Raw genomic sequence first — 17,881 nt, forward strand, 5'->3', positions numbered from 1 at the left:
GAGCTGGAATTGCTCCCTCCAGGAGGGAGCAGTATCTGTTTCTCTTCCCACATCAGTGCAGGCAGGACACAGTAGTCGGCTCCCACCTGGTGGGAAAATCTTTTAAATCTCCTGTCTGATAGGAGCAGGCATGCCTTCCTTGCCCGTGCTGCAGCTAGGCAATGCACGCCTGGCTGCAGCAACGTGGCTGGCTAAGGATTTAAAAATGCTCTCTCAAAGGTGGAAGCAAACATATGTTTCCTGGCCCGCATTAGTGCTGTCAGGGAAACGACTTTTTTTTAAATTAGTTTGTTGGTTGACTGGGGTGCAAATCTTAGTCAAACAGCAACCACAATACTAGTCAGGGTAGGTGTCAAAGTCCTAAACTAACCTGTGCTCAACCACTGCTCGCTAGGCACAGAGCAGTCAGGCTTAACTTGGAGGCTGTGTGCAAAGTATTTGTGCAACGCTTCATACAGTAATACAATGATTACACTACCCAAAAATATTCTACACCAGGCTAGAACAATAGGTCTGAATATAATGAATAAAACAAGACGAAGAAGACAAAAATCCAATAAGATGAACTTGCGTTACGAATTTTTAAAGATTAAACTGTAAAATAGCGCTTAGAAGCAAGAAGCGCCACTGGGGGACATCTGGTCACACTGGACCAGGACATAGTAAAAAGTTCAGGCCAACCACTATGGAGTGTGGGTGGGATACAGGAACCTAGTGAGGCCTGCTGAACAAAAGACCCTTAATCTCGGTTGCCTTGACATTGAAGATGCAGGGTGCAGCAGAAGCAATGCGCCAGTGTCGATCCTCACAATGGAGGAGATGCGTCAATTTTCCCCATGCAGTAAAGGAGATGAGTCAATTTTCTCCATGTGGCTGGGCAGTGCGTAGCTTCCGAGATGCAGCGGGTCTCGAGGTGATGCGTTGGGTCAGCTCCTGCAGCAGAGGTGATTCACCAGTTCTGATCCACACAGCAGGAGCGATGCAAAGGTTCCGTTCCCCGCAAGTGGAGTGATACATCGGTTCTGATCCACACTGTGATGGAGATGCGTCTGATTGACAGGTGATGCTTTGGTTCCAGGTGCAGAAAGAGTTGGTTGAAAGTCTTTTATGTCCCTGAGACTTCAAATAAGGAGACCATTTGGCTGGCCTTTGGAGTCCCTCTGGGTTCAATTGATGCAGGTCCAGTCCCTCTCACAGAGGCAGTGATAGTCCTTCAGCAGCACAGCAGTCCTTTGTACTGGCCGAGTACTCCCAGGCCCAGAAATGTACTGGGTTGGTGGTGTCAGAGATCCAGTACTTATACCTAGTTGGACCTTTGAAGTGGGGGATACTTCCAAGACAGGCCTTTGAAGTGCACATAGGTCCTGCTTTTCCTGCTCTGGCTCCAGACTCTCTGCACGGGGTTATTCAACCCTTTGTGTGGAGACAGGACACAGCCTATTAGGTGTAAGTGAGGCTGTGACCAGCTCCTCCTTCCCATCCGACCAGGATGAATCATCAAGGCTCTTCAAGTCACACCTAAGCTCTCATGGTGTGTGACTGTCTAGAGGGAATACAGAAAGCCCAGCTGTCACCCTCCCCAGACAAGTAATCAAAGACAGGCAGCAGGACCCAAGCGGCTAAAGTCAGAAAATGCCAACTTTCTAAAAGTTGCATTTTCAGAATTACAAATTAAAACCGGACTTAGTCATAAGTTGTGATTTATAAATTGTAATTCCAGAGACCCCCAAACTCAAAGTATATGTCTTCCAGATTTGGAATTACACTTATATGATGAAATAAGGTAACCCTGTGTTATCCTATGGGAGAGACAGGCCTTGCTGTAGTGAACAACGACTTTGGGAGTTTTCCACTACCAGGGCATGTAAAACTTGAAGTACATGTCCCGTCTTTTAAATACATTGCATTCTGCTCTCTGGGTTGCCCAGGGCCTATCTTAGGAGTGACATGCATAGAAAAAGGGAAGGTTCGGGCCTGGCAAAAGGGTTATTTTGCCAGGTTGACTTGCCAGTGTAAAACTGCACACACAGGCTCCGCAATGGCAGGCCTGAAACATGATTAGAGGTCTACCTAAGTGGATGGCACAATCAGTGTTGCAGGCCCATAAGTACCATTTAATTTACAGGCCCTAGGCACATGTGGTGCACTTTACAAGAGACGTATAAGTAAATTAAATATGTCAATTGGGGATAAGCCAGCGTTGCCATGTTTAGAGGAGAGAGCACAAGCACGTTAGTACTGGTTAGCAGTCGTAAAGTGGCCAGAGTCCTAAAGCTGGTAAAAATTAGGTCAGAAAAGTGGAGGAGGTATGCAAAAGTTGGGGTGAAGACCACCCTAAGGCTGTTAGGTTTAACACTACTTGTCTGGGGTTTGGATTCCCCAGGGAAGAGTACTTGAGGCAGCTCAGGGGCATGGGGTCCCCAGGGCCTTTAGATGCTCAAGGAGTGGGCCCCTCAAACCCCCTTCTCCTTGTTTTTATGCATATCAACCCCAGGGGATGCAGCCCCCGGGGCATAATAAGGCTCCAGGGGAAGTATCTCACCACCAGGCCTAGGTGATCAGGGTATCCCTATCCTGCCCCAATGTATTTTTTTTTCACCTTTTTGTTTTAGGACTCACTACTGACTCATGAGTCCTAAGATGGCTGCCGCAACCTTTTGATGTGGTGGCAGCCCATCAGATCTCTCCAAGAGATCTGTTGAGTCCTTTTGTGAAGATGTGTCAAATGGAGCCAAAGAAAACCGCAAAAAATGCATTTCCCATGGAAACACAATCTTAAATCTTAAATGTAAATACCCAGTGGCAACTGGCGCCACTGGGGAAAATATGTATTCACTGAAAACAAAACAGGTTAGAGGGACATTATAGTTAGGCTCATATTTCAAACGTACAAATCCATAGAATTTCAGCAGTTATAGTTACAGTTATTTCTAGCAACTATAACTGGCACCCCCACCATGCACAGTTTTCTCCTCAATAATTTTATTGCAAATGTCACAGTGATAACTTCAATGATGCCATAGAAGATGTCATGACTGATGTCAAATATGGGGTCATTAACAGTGCATGGCGATTGCTCGAGTTAGTTACCTTAGGGCACGAGTTATAGGTACTTGAAATAACTTTAACTATAACTGCTACATTTCTATGGTTTTGTACATTTGAAATATGACTCTTAACTATAACGACTCTGTAACCTTTGTTTTTTAAGTGAATTTCTATTTTTTTAATTTTATTTCCTAACTATAAAGTCCTTGTAACCTTTTTTTTTTTTTTCAATGAATGTCTATGTTTTTTTTTTTTTTTTTTTTTTAGCATTAAGGAATTTTAATTACTTTACGTTTATCCAACCAAAGCCATAAGCTCCAAATCCCATGCCATGCACAGCCTCTGGCCGTGCACCGCAGGGGCTGACTGCAGATCAGCCTGAAGCCAGGCCCTGCAACCTACCCATTATAACCAACCAACCCTGCGCACGCATGGCCTTTGGCCGTGACTGGCTGGAGTTGGCAGCAGGGCCTGGCCTATGGCCAGGCCCTGCAGCCTACCCCCGTAAGCACCCAACCCCATGCCACAGATAACTTTTCAAGGTGGAACAGCAGAGAAAACACACTTGCTTTGCTTTGGACATGCATAGGAATATGATCACCCTGTGTGTAGAGGATTAGGGGAGAAGCCTTTTAGTAAGCTGCGCATCACCCTGGAAAAAGGTAGGAAGACCGTGCATAAACTAATGTATATTGGGCGGTGCCATACAGGCGTGGCTTCTAGGTCATTGTACTTGCTTGTAGTATCTACATAAGATACTGTGCTTGAAAGTGCAAGGATGCACACACCTCCATCGAGGATTACAGAAAACGTTTCAAGGTGAAACTGCAGTGAAAACACACTTGCTTTGCCTTAGCCATGCGCAGGTAGTTAGGATGATTTGTACTTCACAGAAGTAATTGCTTCTTTGTTTGGTGGAGATGTGATCATAGTTCTGTGCATCAAGAACACGTCTCCAAAATTGGCAGGAAATGAGCACGGACGTTCATTTTAGTAAGCTGTCCATCACTCTGTGAAAAGGGCGGGAATACTTTGCATACCACTAATGTATATGGTGTGGGGCTTCTCGGGCATTTTACATGCTCGTAGTATCACTACATAAGATATTGCGTTCAAAAGAGCAAGGATGCAGATACCTCCATTGAGAATTACAGTTAATGTTTCAAGGTGCAACTGTATAGAAAACACACTTGCTTTGCCATGGCCATACACAATATGTTAGGATGATTTGTACTTTACAGAAGTACTTCCTTTGTAGGATGATTTGTACTTTACAGAAGTAAATGCTTCTCTGAGGAGGAGGGCCCGCTTGGCCCCCCTCCCTGAGCCTATTTCGGCCCCAGGGACCTCATCCTCCAGGGCCCCGCCACTAGTGCCTGGGTGTCCTGGCCCCACCCAAGGCACCCAGTGTGCTTCATTGTGGACTGCAGGGGGAGCCTCAAGCCCCCCGCCTTCCCAGCCAGCTCCCTGCCTTCTGCAGGAGCGGACATTGCTTCCCACTCACAGGGAGCTGCCAAATTATCAGCTCCCTGCATGTGGGAGCAATCTTTCATCTGTTTCCCTGTCTGCATGGAAGTGGGCAGTGAAACTGATTAAAACTCTACTTCCAGCAAGCGGGAGCAGTTTGACAACCCCCACTTGCTAGAAACAGAGCTAGTGTTGCTCTCGCTTGCGGGAGCTGTGAGCTCCAGCCAAGGGGAAACAAACAGCCATCTCCCGAGGGTAGGCACCTCTGGATGATCGAAGGAGCCAGTCCTGGGTGGTGGCAGTCCCCAAAGCCATTATTAGCTCCAAGAAGGGGGCCGTGTACCCCCCTCCTTTCTTGTGCACGGCCCCTTGAATCAATATTTAGTTAGCCCCAGAGAGGTGAGGGTCCCTAGAGCTCAAGGAGCCCAATGGAGTGGGGTCCGTGAGGCAACCCTCCTTAATAACAATTAAATCACAGGGAAGTGGTGGTCCTTGGGGCTCAAAAAAGCCTTGGGAGGGGGGTAGGGGCCCAGTGTGACCCTTTCCTTTGTTTTCTATTTGTGGGCATGCACTCAGGACCTGGCCCACCCAGGGGCTTTTCTAAAAAAAAATGTGCAGTGGTTTTGCAAATCTGCTGTGATTTTGCAGCAAAAATTCTGTAAAAATGTTTTTTTGCCTTGCCAGGTTCCAAGGGGGACCCCAGCACCAATGCTAGGGTGTTAGGGTATTCCTTCCTCCCCCCCTTTTCTTTATTTTTCATCTTTTCGATTGGGGCTCGGCTGAGTCTGCATCCCATAATGGCTCCCACCATTTCCTGGTTGAAGTATTGTCAGCCAGTCAGATCTCTGCACAGAATCTGGAGGATTTGCAAACTATTCATGCAACTAGATATACAAATGTGTGTTTCCTTTAATATCTCAAAAACTACTGAACAGATTTACACCAAAGAACAAAAAGGGAACTTTCTGGACCAAGAGCTACCTTTCTGCCAAATTTGGTGCAATTCCGTCCAGTGGTTTGGGCTGTAGTTGTAAAAACTCATTCCCTAAGGTAACTATAAGCTAACGTTATAGTTAGGTTCACATTTTACTCACAGAAAAACATAGAAATTCAGCAGTTATAGTTAGCTCTAGTAACTATAACTCGTGCCCTAAGGTAACTTTGTTGTAATCCCTGAAATATTTCTTAGGGTCGTGCCATCCATAATGTCCCCTAGGGTTGAGATACCTATCAGATCCCATTTCCAAAACCCCTCAAGCTGGGCCACTGCCGGCATGATGGTGCTGTGCCACAGAGGTGACATCTCAGTGAGTTTCCCTACCAGCCCAAACCCCTCAAGCTGGGCCACCGCCGGCATGACGGTACCATGCCGCAGAGGTGACATCTCAGTAAGTTTACCCCAACAGCCCATGCATCTCAGTGCACTCCACCATGTAGTGAGGACAACCTGTGTCACAGGGGGAAGCTGATCGAGTTTCATATTGCTGTAAAGGTATTCAAGAAGCGGAGTGTTCCCATTTTTTGATTGCATACGCTGGGTCATCATGATGACAACACCACCATTTGTTAATAAACAGTAAGTGTGATGCTGCATATTAAGAATATATGTTAGCTGCTGCGGTGCCTCCAGACTAATTAGGTTGGGAACAGTTAGAGCAATGCACGGGTTAACCTCCATTCCAAAGGAACCCCAAAAGAATGGTGTTAATCTGACGAAACCAACTGCGTTGAATGGCATATGGATAGTTCTGTACCCAATACAGCAACCGAGGAAGTGAGACCATCTTGAATATGGATGAGCAACCCAACAACGATAAAGGGAGGAGCAACCATGCCCTAGTTTCATCCTGTACTGTGGTGATGGCGGTTTCAAAGTTTCTGGCCCAGAACAGCTCCCTGCTAGGAGATAAAAATGCCCCCAGATATTTAAGACCCTCTTTTGGAACCCGTACAGGGGTGTGGAATTTATTAAAATATCTACTTGTCCAGGGGACAGGTTGCTTCTCAAATCTACTTGTCCTGTAAAAAGATCTACTTGTCCCTTTGGTGCCATGTAGTGTGGCGACAAATTATGGCAGCAATCTCATTATGTAAGAGCTCTGATAATAGCCTCTCTGATTATGCCATGGCTACTACCATAGTAGGGCTTGAATACTTGCAGTTTCAATCCCTACTGTAGCAATTTCCTTATTTTGCCACCTTTCTGCAGATCTGCATACTGGGGCTGGAGGAAGCAGTAAGCAATAGTTCCAGGGCTGGAATGCCTTTGAGTCTGCAAACCTACTAACCTGCATGTTTTAAAGATTTTCACCAGCTTCTCTCTAATATTTTCCCATAATAAGAAAGGTTGGACATTTACTCCCGACAATGGCAGAATTAGAACTTCTTCCAGGGTTGGGAAGAAAGTGGCCGGAGGGAAAATGAACTTGCAAAAGCTCAATAGATTTTCACATGAGCAAATCTACACATGCGTATTTACACATGCTAAAATACAGTTCACAAATATTTTATAGGGGTACGACATATACCATGGGTGCACTTTTGTGGCTTTCTTTAAGAATTTGGGGCCACATGTAGGTAGGTTCAGATTTGCGACCCGCAAATTGCGAGTCAGAGCGACTCGCAATTTGCGAGTCGCAAATCCGAATGTAGGATGGTGTCCCTGACACCATCTGTGATTCGCAAGGGCTTCGCAAATGCCCAACTAGTGAATAATCATGAGGTGGGTCGCAATTTGCGACCCCCTTGCGAATAGCGGCCCTCACAGGGATGGTGGCCTGCTTGAGACAGCAGACCACCATGTCTGTGACTGCTTCCTTAAAGGAAAACAAGATGCATTATAAAAATGAAAAATGAAACTTTTTCGTTTAATTTTTTCAGAGCAGGCAGTGGTCCGCAGGACCACTGCCTGCTCTGAAAAAATGTTTACAGTGACATTCACAATGGGGAAGGGGTCCCGTGGGGACCCCTTCCCTTTTGCGAAAGTGTTAGCAACCATTTGAAATGGGTGCTAACTGCGATTGGTTTGCGCCAGTGTTCGCTGGCACAAAACAATCCTACATTGCACTGCGAGTCGCAATTAGGAAGGGAACACCCCTTCCTAATTGCGAGTCGCAAACCTGTTTTGCGATGGGTAACCAGGTTACTGAATCGCAAAACTGGGTTTGTGCATCGCAATGTGCTTTTTGCACGTCTCAAACAGCGAAAGTCGCTGTTTGCGACATGCAAAAAGCTACCTACATGTGGGTCTTGGTCCCTAATTAGGTCTGGTGTTAACAAAGGCATTTTGTTTTTATTAAACTTCTATTTCTCTCTCTTTCGGCTGGCTTTACTGTGAGTGATCGCATTCTGCTCTTCCACATGGAGCATATTGGCACACAAAGTAGTTTTGTTCAGTGTCAGGAACTACAGTGGCAATCAGTGACGTAACGAAACTGGAGGGTGTCCCTTTGCAAAGAACATGGAGGAGCCCCCTCTACAGACTCACTCAGGGCAGGTGCTGTGCTGAAGGGGCCCCCTGGAAGGTGGCTGCGGGGCCTTTGTTATGCCACTGGTGGCAACGTGTGCTTTTAGAGTTCAAAAACTTTTTGCTTTTTTTTTGCCAGTGTTTGCTACAATGTTGAGGGCCTAGTATCTCCCACAACAATAAAGTGTTACAAAAGCCATGTCAAAACAAGACACGCATTGATGAAACTAAAAGACTTATAAAAATATGTCAGACCAGTTGGCTTTGTCAGTGTTTGTTTATTTTCATGCTTCCCATATTCGTGTTGAAAATGGTTACACTGATTTTCTATTAGAAATATTTTTGGGAAATGCTAGCATGCATCAACACATTTTACTAAATGACACTTCATTTGCATCTAATCAGAGAGCATTCTGGGAGCATTATACTTAGCCTCATAGCCTATACTTTTCAAGCATGTGTATACACGTTTTGTTTTTCTTTGTACTGGAACCAACGTCAGTAGTGAAGTGTGACCTTAAAACATTTATTTACAGCACTCACCCTAATAATGAAGGCTTTCAAATAATGAACCATAAATACAAGTTCGAACAGCATTATCTTTTGGAAACACATTACCTCAACTGCACTCCACTCTCTGTAAACAGGCAGCTAAAGGGTTTGTGCTGCAGAGGGTTGGGCCTACTTGTCCCAAGGACAAAGTAAAGGCGATAGGAATTCCACATCCCTGCCGTATGTCAGGTAAGAGGGCAGATTTGGACATGTTAATGAATAAGCCTGACGTATGATTTTTAGGATGATTGGACCAGTAGAATCGGGATCCATCATGAAGAATAATATATCTTCAGCATATAACGCTATCCTAACTGATGTTACTTTAGTCCATTCGAATCCCTGAACCTGGGCATCCATTCTGACCCACACTGCTAAGGGCTCGATCGCCAGAGCAAAAAGAAGCAGGAAACGTGGGCATTCCTGACGTGTCCCTTTTGGACTAGGAAAATCTTCGATAAGTGGCCTGCAATGCGGACTGTTGCCATCAGATTATTGAAGAGCAGTCTGACATAGGCAATAAACCTGGGCCCAAAGTTATGTCTTTGCAGCAAGGCAAATAAATACTTCCAATTCACTGAGTTAAATGCTTTATCTGCAGAAAGAATAGCTGCAGACCGTCCAAAGCGGCCTACCAACGCAAGTGCGTTAGAGGCTCGTTGGATATTGTGCCATGTGGCTCGACCTTGCATAAAGTCTGCTTAGTCAGTATGTATGAGGTCAATGATATGCGCCAGTAGCCTATTAGCTAGGGCTTTAGCTAACAGCTTACCCTCCACGTTCAGTAAGGATATTGGGCAATATGAAGCTTGGTCTCCCAGGGGACGGCCCAGTTTAGGGAAGACCACAATTTCTGCATTTTGTACTCCAGTCTGGGGGAAGTACCACTTTTAATACTAGAGTGTGAACTGCCTGTAGGATGTGCTTCCCTAGTTTGGACAAAAAGGCTTTGAAAAAATTCTGCAGGGAGCCTATTCGAGCCTGGGGCTTTACCTGAATGGAGACCAGACAGCGTCAATAAAAGTTCAAATTTGTGTAGTACCTCATCTAGCTCTGTACGAGCATCACTCAACGACATCCACAGGGACAACACCTCCACGAAGTTTCCTCAAAACGTTTAGTGCAAATATCACATTGATATTATCAATTATGTTATCAAAAATGTCATGAGTGGAGTAATATGTGGGGTAACTAGCAGTGCATGGCTAGAACACGAGTTATAGTTACCTCAGGGCACAAGTTATAGTTACTTGAGTTAACCATAGCTATAACTGCTGAATTTCTAGGGTTTTGTGCGGGTAAAATGTGAACCTAACTATAACATACCTGTAACCTTTGTTTTTTTCCAGTGAATTAGTATTTTTTTTTAACGTTAAGTAATTTTAATGACTACGGTAATCCAACACTTTTCGGCCGTGCGCAGCAGGCTTTGGCTGCAGGGTCTGGCCTGCGGATAGGGCCTGCGGCCAGCCCCTTATAACCACCCAACTCCATGCCACACACGGCCTTTGGCCATGTGTGGAGAAGTTGGCCTCAAGGCCTGCGGCCAGCCCCCTATAAACACTCAAACCTGCACCCACAGATTTAAAAATTTATTTTGCTCCAAGGAATTTGGTGGCTCAATTGGGTCTGCTCGCCCCCGGCATCCATGTTATTTTAGCATCAGAGAGGTGGTTGTCCCCGGGGGATATTAAAGCCCCAGTATACAGGGTCCATGTGGCACCCTCCTTTGTTTAAATAGAGCCCTGAGGAGATGATGGTCCCTGGGGCACAAAAGAGCTGTAGGAGCTGGGCCCTGTGCGCCCTCGTCCTATTTTAGAAATTAACCTTAAGCCCCTGGGACCTGGCACACCCGGGTGGTAAATTGAAAACGAGTGCCGCAGACCACGCTTTTTAAAAACATTTTCAGCAGATTCTCGGATCCTCTGTGAATTTCATCAAAATGTAAGAAAAATGCTTTTTTGCACATCATCAAGGCTAGGGGTCTTGATATTCCTATCTTGCCCTCTTTTCTTTCTTTCTTTTTTTGAGGTGGGAGGGGACTCGTCTGAAGCCAATCCCCAAATGGTTGCCACCAGTTCCTAGTTGAAGGGTTGGCAGCCAAACAAATCTCAGCATGAGGTCTCCAGGACCCGCAGGTCCTCCGCTTCTCTATATATCTATATTTCTTTTTCCTTTATTATCTCTAAAACTACTGAAAGAATTTACACCAAATCACAAGAAAGCACACTTTCTGGACTAAAAGCAAGCTTTCTGCTATATTTGGTGTAATTCTGTCCAGCGATTTGGGCTGTAGTTGTGTCAAAATTCCTATGGAAAAATGCAAGGGGGAAAAAGTTTTTTGGTAATCCCCCTCCTTTTTCTTGGCCCCTGCTTGATGGATCATTCCAAAACTTTCAAGACAGTAGCTGAACCAAATGTTGTGTTAGTTTTGAACATTTCATCAAGATTTGTCTAACGGCACCCAAGTTACTGGCAAAACAAAAACCGTTTGTCCTGTGGAAACTAAGTCCGAACTGTAACTATAATTGTTATTCAAATTGGTTTACGTCTAAATGTACATTAAAGTATTTAAAAAAAATGAAATTTAATAAATTCCACTATACTTTCACATAGGGAGATCTCAGCCGCAGACAGCTCCACCAACAGGCGAGAAGTTAGTAGTAGGAAACTAACATTACTAAATTCTAACGTAAGAGACCTGTTAGTGTAAACCAAGATGTACACCTACACTCAGAAACAGTAACTAGCTAAAAGTGGAGACTTAGGGCCAGATGTAGCGAAGGTTTAGCGACTCGCAAACGGCAAAAAACGCAGTTTGCGAGTCGCTAAAACCACTTTGCTATGTAGAAATGCATTTTGCGAGTCGGAACCGACTCGCAAAATGCATTTCCGACTCGCAAATAGGAAGGGGTGTTCCCTTCCTTTTTGCGACTCGCAATGCGATGCAAATGGACTCGCAGTTACCATTCACTTGAAGTGGATGGTAACTGTAGGAAGTTGGCTCTGTATGTGCTATTTCAAAGTAAGGAATAGCATGCACAGAGTCCAAGGGTTCCCCTTAGAGGTAAGATAGTGGCAAAAAGAGATAATACTAATGCTCTATTTTGTGGTAGTGTGGTCGAGCAGTAGGCTTATCCAAGGAGTAGTGTTAAGCATTTGTTGTACATACACATAGACAATAAATGAGGTACACACACTCAGAGACAAATCCAGCCAATAGGTTTTTGTATAGAAAAATAACTTTTCTTAGTTTATTTTAAGAACCACAGGTTCAAATTCTACATGTAATATCTCATTCGAAAGGTATTGCAGGTAAGTACTTTAGGAACTTCAAATCATCAAAATTGCATGTATACTTTTCAAGTTATTCACAAATAGCTGTTTTAAAAGTGGACACAGTGCAATTTTCACAGTTCCTAGGGGAGGTAAGTATTTGTTAGGTTAACCAGGTAAGTAAGACACTTACAGGGCTTAGTTCTTGGTCCAAGGTAGCCCACCGTTGGGGGTTCAGAGCAACCCCAAAGTCACCACACCAGCAGCTCAGGGCCGGTCAGGTGCAGAGTTCAAAGTGGTGCCCAAAACACATAGGCTAGAAGGGAGAGAAGGGGGTGCCCCGGTTCCGGTCTGCTTGCAGGTAAGTACCCGCGTCTTCGGAGGGCAGACCAGGGGGGTTTTGTAGGGCACCGGGGGGGACACAAGCCCACACAGAAATTTCACCCTCAGCGGCGCGGGGGCGGCCGGGTGCAGTGTAGAAACAAGCGTCGGGTTCGCAATGTTAGTCTATGAGAGATCTCGGGATCTCTTCAGCGCTGCAGGCAGGAAAGGGGGGGGTTCCTCGGGGAAACCTCCACTTGATCAAGGGAGAGGGACTCCTGGGGGTCACTCCTCCAGTGAAAGTCCGGTCCTTCAGGTCCTGGGGGCTGCGGGTGCAGGGTCTCTCCCAGGTGTCGGGACTTAGGATTCAAGGAGTCGCGGTCAGGGGAAGCCTCGGGATTCCCTCTGCAGGCGGCGCTGTGGGGGCTCAGGGGGGACAGGTTTTGGTACTCACAGTATCAGAGTAGTCCTGGGGTCCCGCCTGAGGTGTCAGATCTCCACCAGCCGAGTCAGGGTCGCCGGGTGCAGTGTTGCAAGTCTCACGCTTCTTGCGGGGAGCTTGCAGGGTTCTTTAAAGCTGCTGGAAACAAAGTTGCAGCTTTTCTTGGAGCAGGTCCGCTGTCCTCGGGAGTTTCTTGTCTTTTCGAAGCAGGGGCAGTCCTCAGAGGATGTCGAGGTCGCTGGTCCCTTTGGAAGGCGTCGCTGGAGCAGGATCTTTGGAAGGCAGGAGACAGGCCGGTGAGTTTCTGGAGCCAAGGCAGTTGTCGTCTTCTGGTCTTCCGCTGCAGGGGTTTTCAGCTGGGCAGTCCTTCTTCTTGTAGTTGCAGGAATCTAATTTTCTAGGGTTCAGGGTAGCCCTTAAATACTAAATTTAAGGGCGTGTTTAGGTCTGGGGGGTTAGTAGCCAATGGCTACTAGCCCTGAGGGTGGGTACACCCTCTTTGTGCCTCCTCCCAAGGGGAGGGGGTCACAATCCTAACCCTATTGGGGGAATCCTCCATCTGCAAGATGGAGGATTTCTAAAAGTTAGAGTCACTTCAGCTCAGGACACCTTAGGGGCTGTCCTGACTGGCCAGTGACTCCTCCTTGTTGCTTTCTTTGTTCCCTCCAGCCTTGCCGCCAAAAGTGGGGGCCGTGGCCGGAGGGGGCGGGCAACTCCACTAAGCTGGAGTGCCCTGCTGGGCTGTGACAAAGGGGTGAGCCTTTGAGGCTCACCGCCAGGTGTTACAGCTCCTGCCTGGGGGAGGTGTTAGCATCTCCACCCAGTGCAGGCTTTGTTACTGGCCTCAGAGTGACAAAGGCACTCTCCCCATGGGGCCAGCAACATGTCTCTAGTGTGGCAGGCTGCTGGAACTAGTCAGCCTACACAGACAGTCGGTTAAGTTTCAGGGGGCACCTCTAAGGTGCCCTCTGTGGTGTATTTTACAATAAAATGTACACTGGCATCAGTGTGCATTTATTGTGCTGAGAAGTTTGATACCAAACTTCCCAGTTTTCAGTGTAGCCATTATGGTGCTGTGGAGTTCGTGTTTGACAGACTCCCAGACCATATACTCTTATGGCTACCCTGCACTTACAATGTCTAAGGTTTTGTTTAGACACTGTAGGGGTACCATGCTCATGCACTGGTACCCTCACCTATGGTATAGTGCACCCTGCCTTAGGGCTGTAAGGCCTGCTAGAGGGGTGTCTTACCTATACTGCCTAGGCAGTGAGAGGCTGGCATGGCACCCTGAGGGGAGTGCCATGTCGACTTACTCATTTTGTTCTCACTAGCACACACAGGCTTGTAAGCAGTGTGTCTGTGCTGAGTGAGGGGTCTCTAGGGTGGCATAAGACATGCTGCAGCCCTTAGAGACCTTCCTTGGCATCAGGGCCCTGGGTACTAGAAGTACCAGTTACAAGGGACTTATCTGAATGCCAGGGTGTGCCAATTGTGGATACAATGGTACATTTTAGGTGAAGGAACACTGGTGCTGGGGCCTGGTTAGCAGGGTCCCAGCACTCTTCTCAGTCAAGTCAGCATCAGTATCAGGCAAAAAGTGGGGGGTAACTGCAACAGGGAGCCATTTCTTTACAGTAACCCAGTCGCAAACGGGAAGGGGTCCCCATGGGACCCCATCCCCTTTGTGTCTGGCATAAAAAATAATTTTTCAGAGCAGGCAGTGGTCCAATGGACCACTGCCTGCCCTGAAAAAATCCGAAACTAAAGGTTTCGGTTTATTTTTCAAAGTGCAGCTCGTTTTCCTTTAAGGAAAATGGGTTGCACTTTGAAAAAAAAAAAACTGCTTTATTTAAAAGCAGTCACGGACATGGAGGTCTGCTGACTACACCAGGCCTCCATCCCAGTGAGTGCCCTGAATCGCTATTGGGTCGCAAATTGCGACCCACCTCATTAATATTAATGAGGTGGGTCTTTTGCGACCCCATAGCGACTCGCAGACGGTGTCTGAGACACCGTTCTGAATAGCAAGTTGCAATTTGCAAGTCGGAAGGACTCGCAAATTGCAACTCGCAATTTGCCACCTCCCTACATCTGGCCCTTACACCTTAGTGTAGGAGTAAATGCATGTATGAGAAAAAATTGCACGTGTATACTTACTTCTGTGACTCGGCCCATAGTGTCTGCTCACCAACCACTTAGGCACTTGTGTCCATTTACGAGGCCATAATTTTGAAACGATCTGTTACCCAGCTGTATGCAGTGTCCAATCATTTACGCTCTCAACAGCATACATTATCGCAATTGTTATGTCCACATACTGATGCCAGATTGCACCATGGCTGGCAGGACATCAGGTTTCTGTTCCTGCATGTTTGTTAAATACCGGTGCACTTAAGAAGTTATGCAGGGGTGTAGCTTCGGGGGAGTGTTTGGGATGTCCCCTCTCCCCCCCCCAACAAAAAAAGATGTATTCTGCATTATATAGTTGATTAAAAGTGTTTTCAGGCGGGTATGGTGAGGTGTCTGTCAGATTTCACAGGAGAGTTTTACAAAAACACAGACAAAACAACACACACTCCCTCTCTTTTCTCATTTTGAAGGCCTTAAAAACAGTTGGTTTATTTAAAAAAAAATGCTGTGTTTTCCGTGCCAGGATTATCAACATGTTTGCCTTTTGTGTTTTCCACAAAATCATACTCCTGGTGTAGATCCGTGCAATTTAAATTTTTAGATAAGAAGGCTCCCGTTTATCAGCATGGTGCCGGATTGATCCTGCTTCCTGGGCACATGTCACTCTTCATATTTGATTCCCTTTCTCAGGTCAAATATCATATTTTTCTTCTTAAAATGTCAGTTGGTGTTTATTGGTGGTGAGGGTTCAGCGTCTCCCTTTCAGGAGATCTCAAGCATATATATGTACAGGCCCCACTCATTCCTTCCTCCCAGAAATAGTTTTTGGAAGTTGTCCACACAGACTGCAACAAGCACTGGAGTATCTGAAGCACACGCCCTTAGCCCAGTTCATGTGTAACGGTGGTCTGCTTTTGCAGTCTATTTTAAGGGACGTTTGGAAAGAGTGTTACGCTTGTCAATCTTTCTACACTCCTAAAAGGGAAATTTGGAGTGCGATGCCTTCATCGCCTTTAACTTGAATGAGACTGGGGGAAACTCAAGAGCGAGAAATGGAAAATTCATGTATTTCTATCGAAATCAAGTCTCCATAAATTAGTCGCGATTATTCTGAAGAGAGATCAGTTTAGTATGTGGTAAAAGCTGCGTGTACATCGCATGTTGTAGTGACAAAGAAGATTGTTTTCTGATCTTGCTATTGTGCTTCATTAAGTAAATTGTTGTATCTAGAACCAGGGCCCCTGGATCTAGTCCTGTCTACCTTTCACGGCCACATTGTGTGATCTGGGTACGCCACTTGAGCTCCATGTTCTTCTCTCCCTTATTTGACAACACTGGCAGCTATTCGAAATGCGCAAAACATTTTACATTGAGCTACTAAGTGTAGGGCAGACAACCAGAGGGGTACATTGTTCTGTGAGAAAACTCTCCTTTTTGCAGACAGACGAAATCCTTTAATACCATATTATAATTTTGTAATAAATAAGGCTTTTGTGATTTTTGCAGTGCAGAAGGCTAACTCCCGAAGGTTAAGCCTCTCTTTGTGGTTACAGGGGTTTGTTTACACTCTGTGGTTTGTGTTTCTTTCAAGATCTGTTTAGCTGAGTTCACATATTGTCTCCTTTCAGGGATTGAAGCATTGTAAGTGGAATTACCTTTCACTTAAAGAACTCATGTTCCATAAGAAGGTCGATATCACTGGTCAAGGTATTGGTTCTCTGTTGTGCTGCAAGCACACAACTAAGCTGATAACAAGTGGAAACCGGTCTTCAGATGGAAGAGGTAAGAGAGCTGCATATTAATTTGTTCATTAAGTTACCTTTACCGCTAGGACTTGTGTGACACATCCAGGATGTTTGTTGGTATACCTTGCCTGGTTTTCTTTCCATGCCAATCACTGTTGTTTTGTTTCCCATAGTCTACAACAAGTTGGGAATTGTGTGGCATCTTTTTAGGTCTTGCCTACCAGACAACGCAAGCATCTAGCTGGAAAAGACCTGGGGCCGTATTACAGAAGTGCCCCGGGGGCACACTTTGCGATTACAGAAGAGGCCGCATACCCTTCCAGTTCTGTAATACCGATAGTGCTGGTGCACATAAAGCGCCAGTGCGATCATCAGAGGGTGTTCCCTCATTTGCATGGGGGCGTAGCACCATGCAAATGAGGGAATCCCTTTGCCTCTGTGCCTGCGCTGTATCATACATGCAGGCGAGGAGGCAAAAAAGCTGTCAGGAGGAGCACTGACAGTGCGCCACCTAAAAGATGATGGTAGCCCCCTAGTGGGGGCATGGGGGTCCCATCGACTTCCCAGACATCCCCTTGCAGGTGCGTGCAGTCACTCACTGCAGCTGTCTGCAAGGAGATCTCAAATGTCCCTCCCCCCTTAAAAGTGCAGGCTCCTGTCTGCACTGTGAAAAACAGAGCGGTTTCAAAGCAGCTGCTCCTTTTTTCACCTGAATGCACTGTCCCCAGGGCTGTGTGAGTTTGGGGGTAGCACATTCATCCTAATACAGCACATTTGCAATGGTGCGTCCGGCTCAAACAAGAAGAATGTGCTTTATCTGTGATACAGCCCTTGGTGTTAGATTACCAAGAGCTTACAGAAAGCTTGCAGTCCGTCCACTGCTTACCATTGGTTGGCTTTATTGTCAGTCCCATTTGCTTGCTTTGTTATTTGATGGCCTTCCTTGTCCATCTCATTCCATACTTTGACTTGGCTGATTTGAATCCTTACACTGCTCACTTACAGAGAACTACGTTTTTCTTTTTTGCTTAAGCACTTCATTAGAGTGTATATGCCTTCCAGCTCTCTCCGTTGTGTGCCTCTTCCCCCAACAAATATACATCCTGTGCTCCATGTTGCTGGCTCCTTCGTGTTGCAAGCTTTCTCTTGTGTGTTTCTTCCTGTCAGACATTCCCTTGCTTGCTCCCCTTGTTGCCTTCTCACTTGTGTACTTCTCCCCCTGCACTGCCTTCCCTTGAGTGCTGCCTTTCCCCTCCATGCCCACTCCCAGTTGCTTTCCCCCATCTGCTCCTCACTCCCCCCCACCCCTTGTTTTAGTTTAAAAAACTTATTTTGGGGCACAGGGAAGGGCACACGTCAAATTTCAGCCACCCCCTCTGTCATTAAAAGAAAAAAAAGATAGCTCTTACACAGTACTTTCAGTTTATTTTC

General features: G+C 46.1%; 1 protein-coding gene across 1 annotated transcript in view; it reads left to right on the forward strand.

The window, feature by feature from the left end:
• The window catches only part of C10H8orf33 (chromosome 10 C8orf33 homolog), a 153,349-nt gene that overhangs the window by 27,855 nt on the left and 107,613 nt on the right, over positions 1 to 17,881 (forward strand). The window contains exon 2 of the mRNA XM_069210615.1: positions 16,334 to 16,487. Coding sequence (XP_069066716.1) covers positions 16,479 to 16,487 — 9 coding nt within the window. The 5' untranslated portion in view covers positions 16,334 to 16,478. The remainder of the gene's footprint in view (positions 1 to 16,333; positions 16,488 to 17,881) is intronic.

Source organism: Pleurodeles waltl, chromosome 10 (assembly GCF_031143425.1).
Source record: "Pleurodeles waltl isolate 20211129_DDA chromosome 10, aPleWal1.hap1.20221129, whole genome shotgun sequence".
Taxonomy (NCBI): domain Eukaryota; kingdom Metazoa; phylum Chordata; class Amphibia; order Caudata; family Salamandridae; genus Pleurodeles; species Pleurodeles waltl.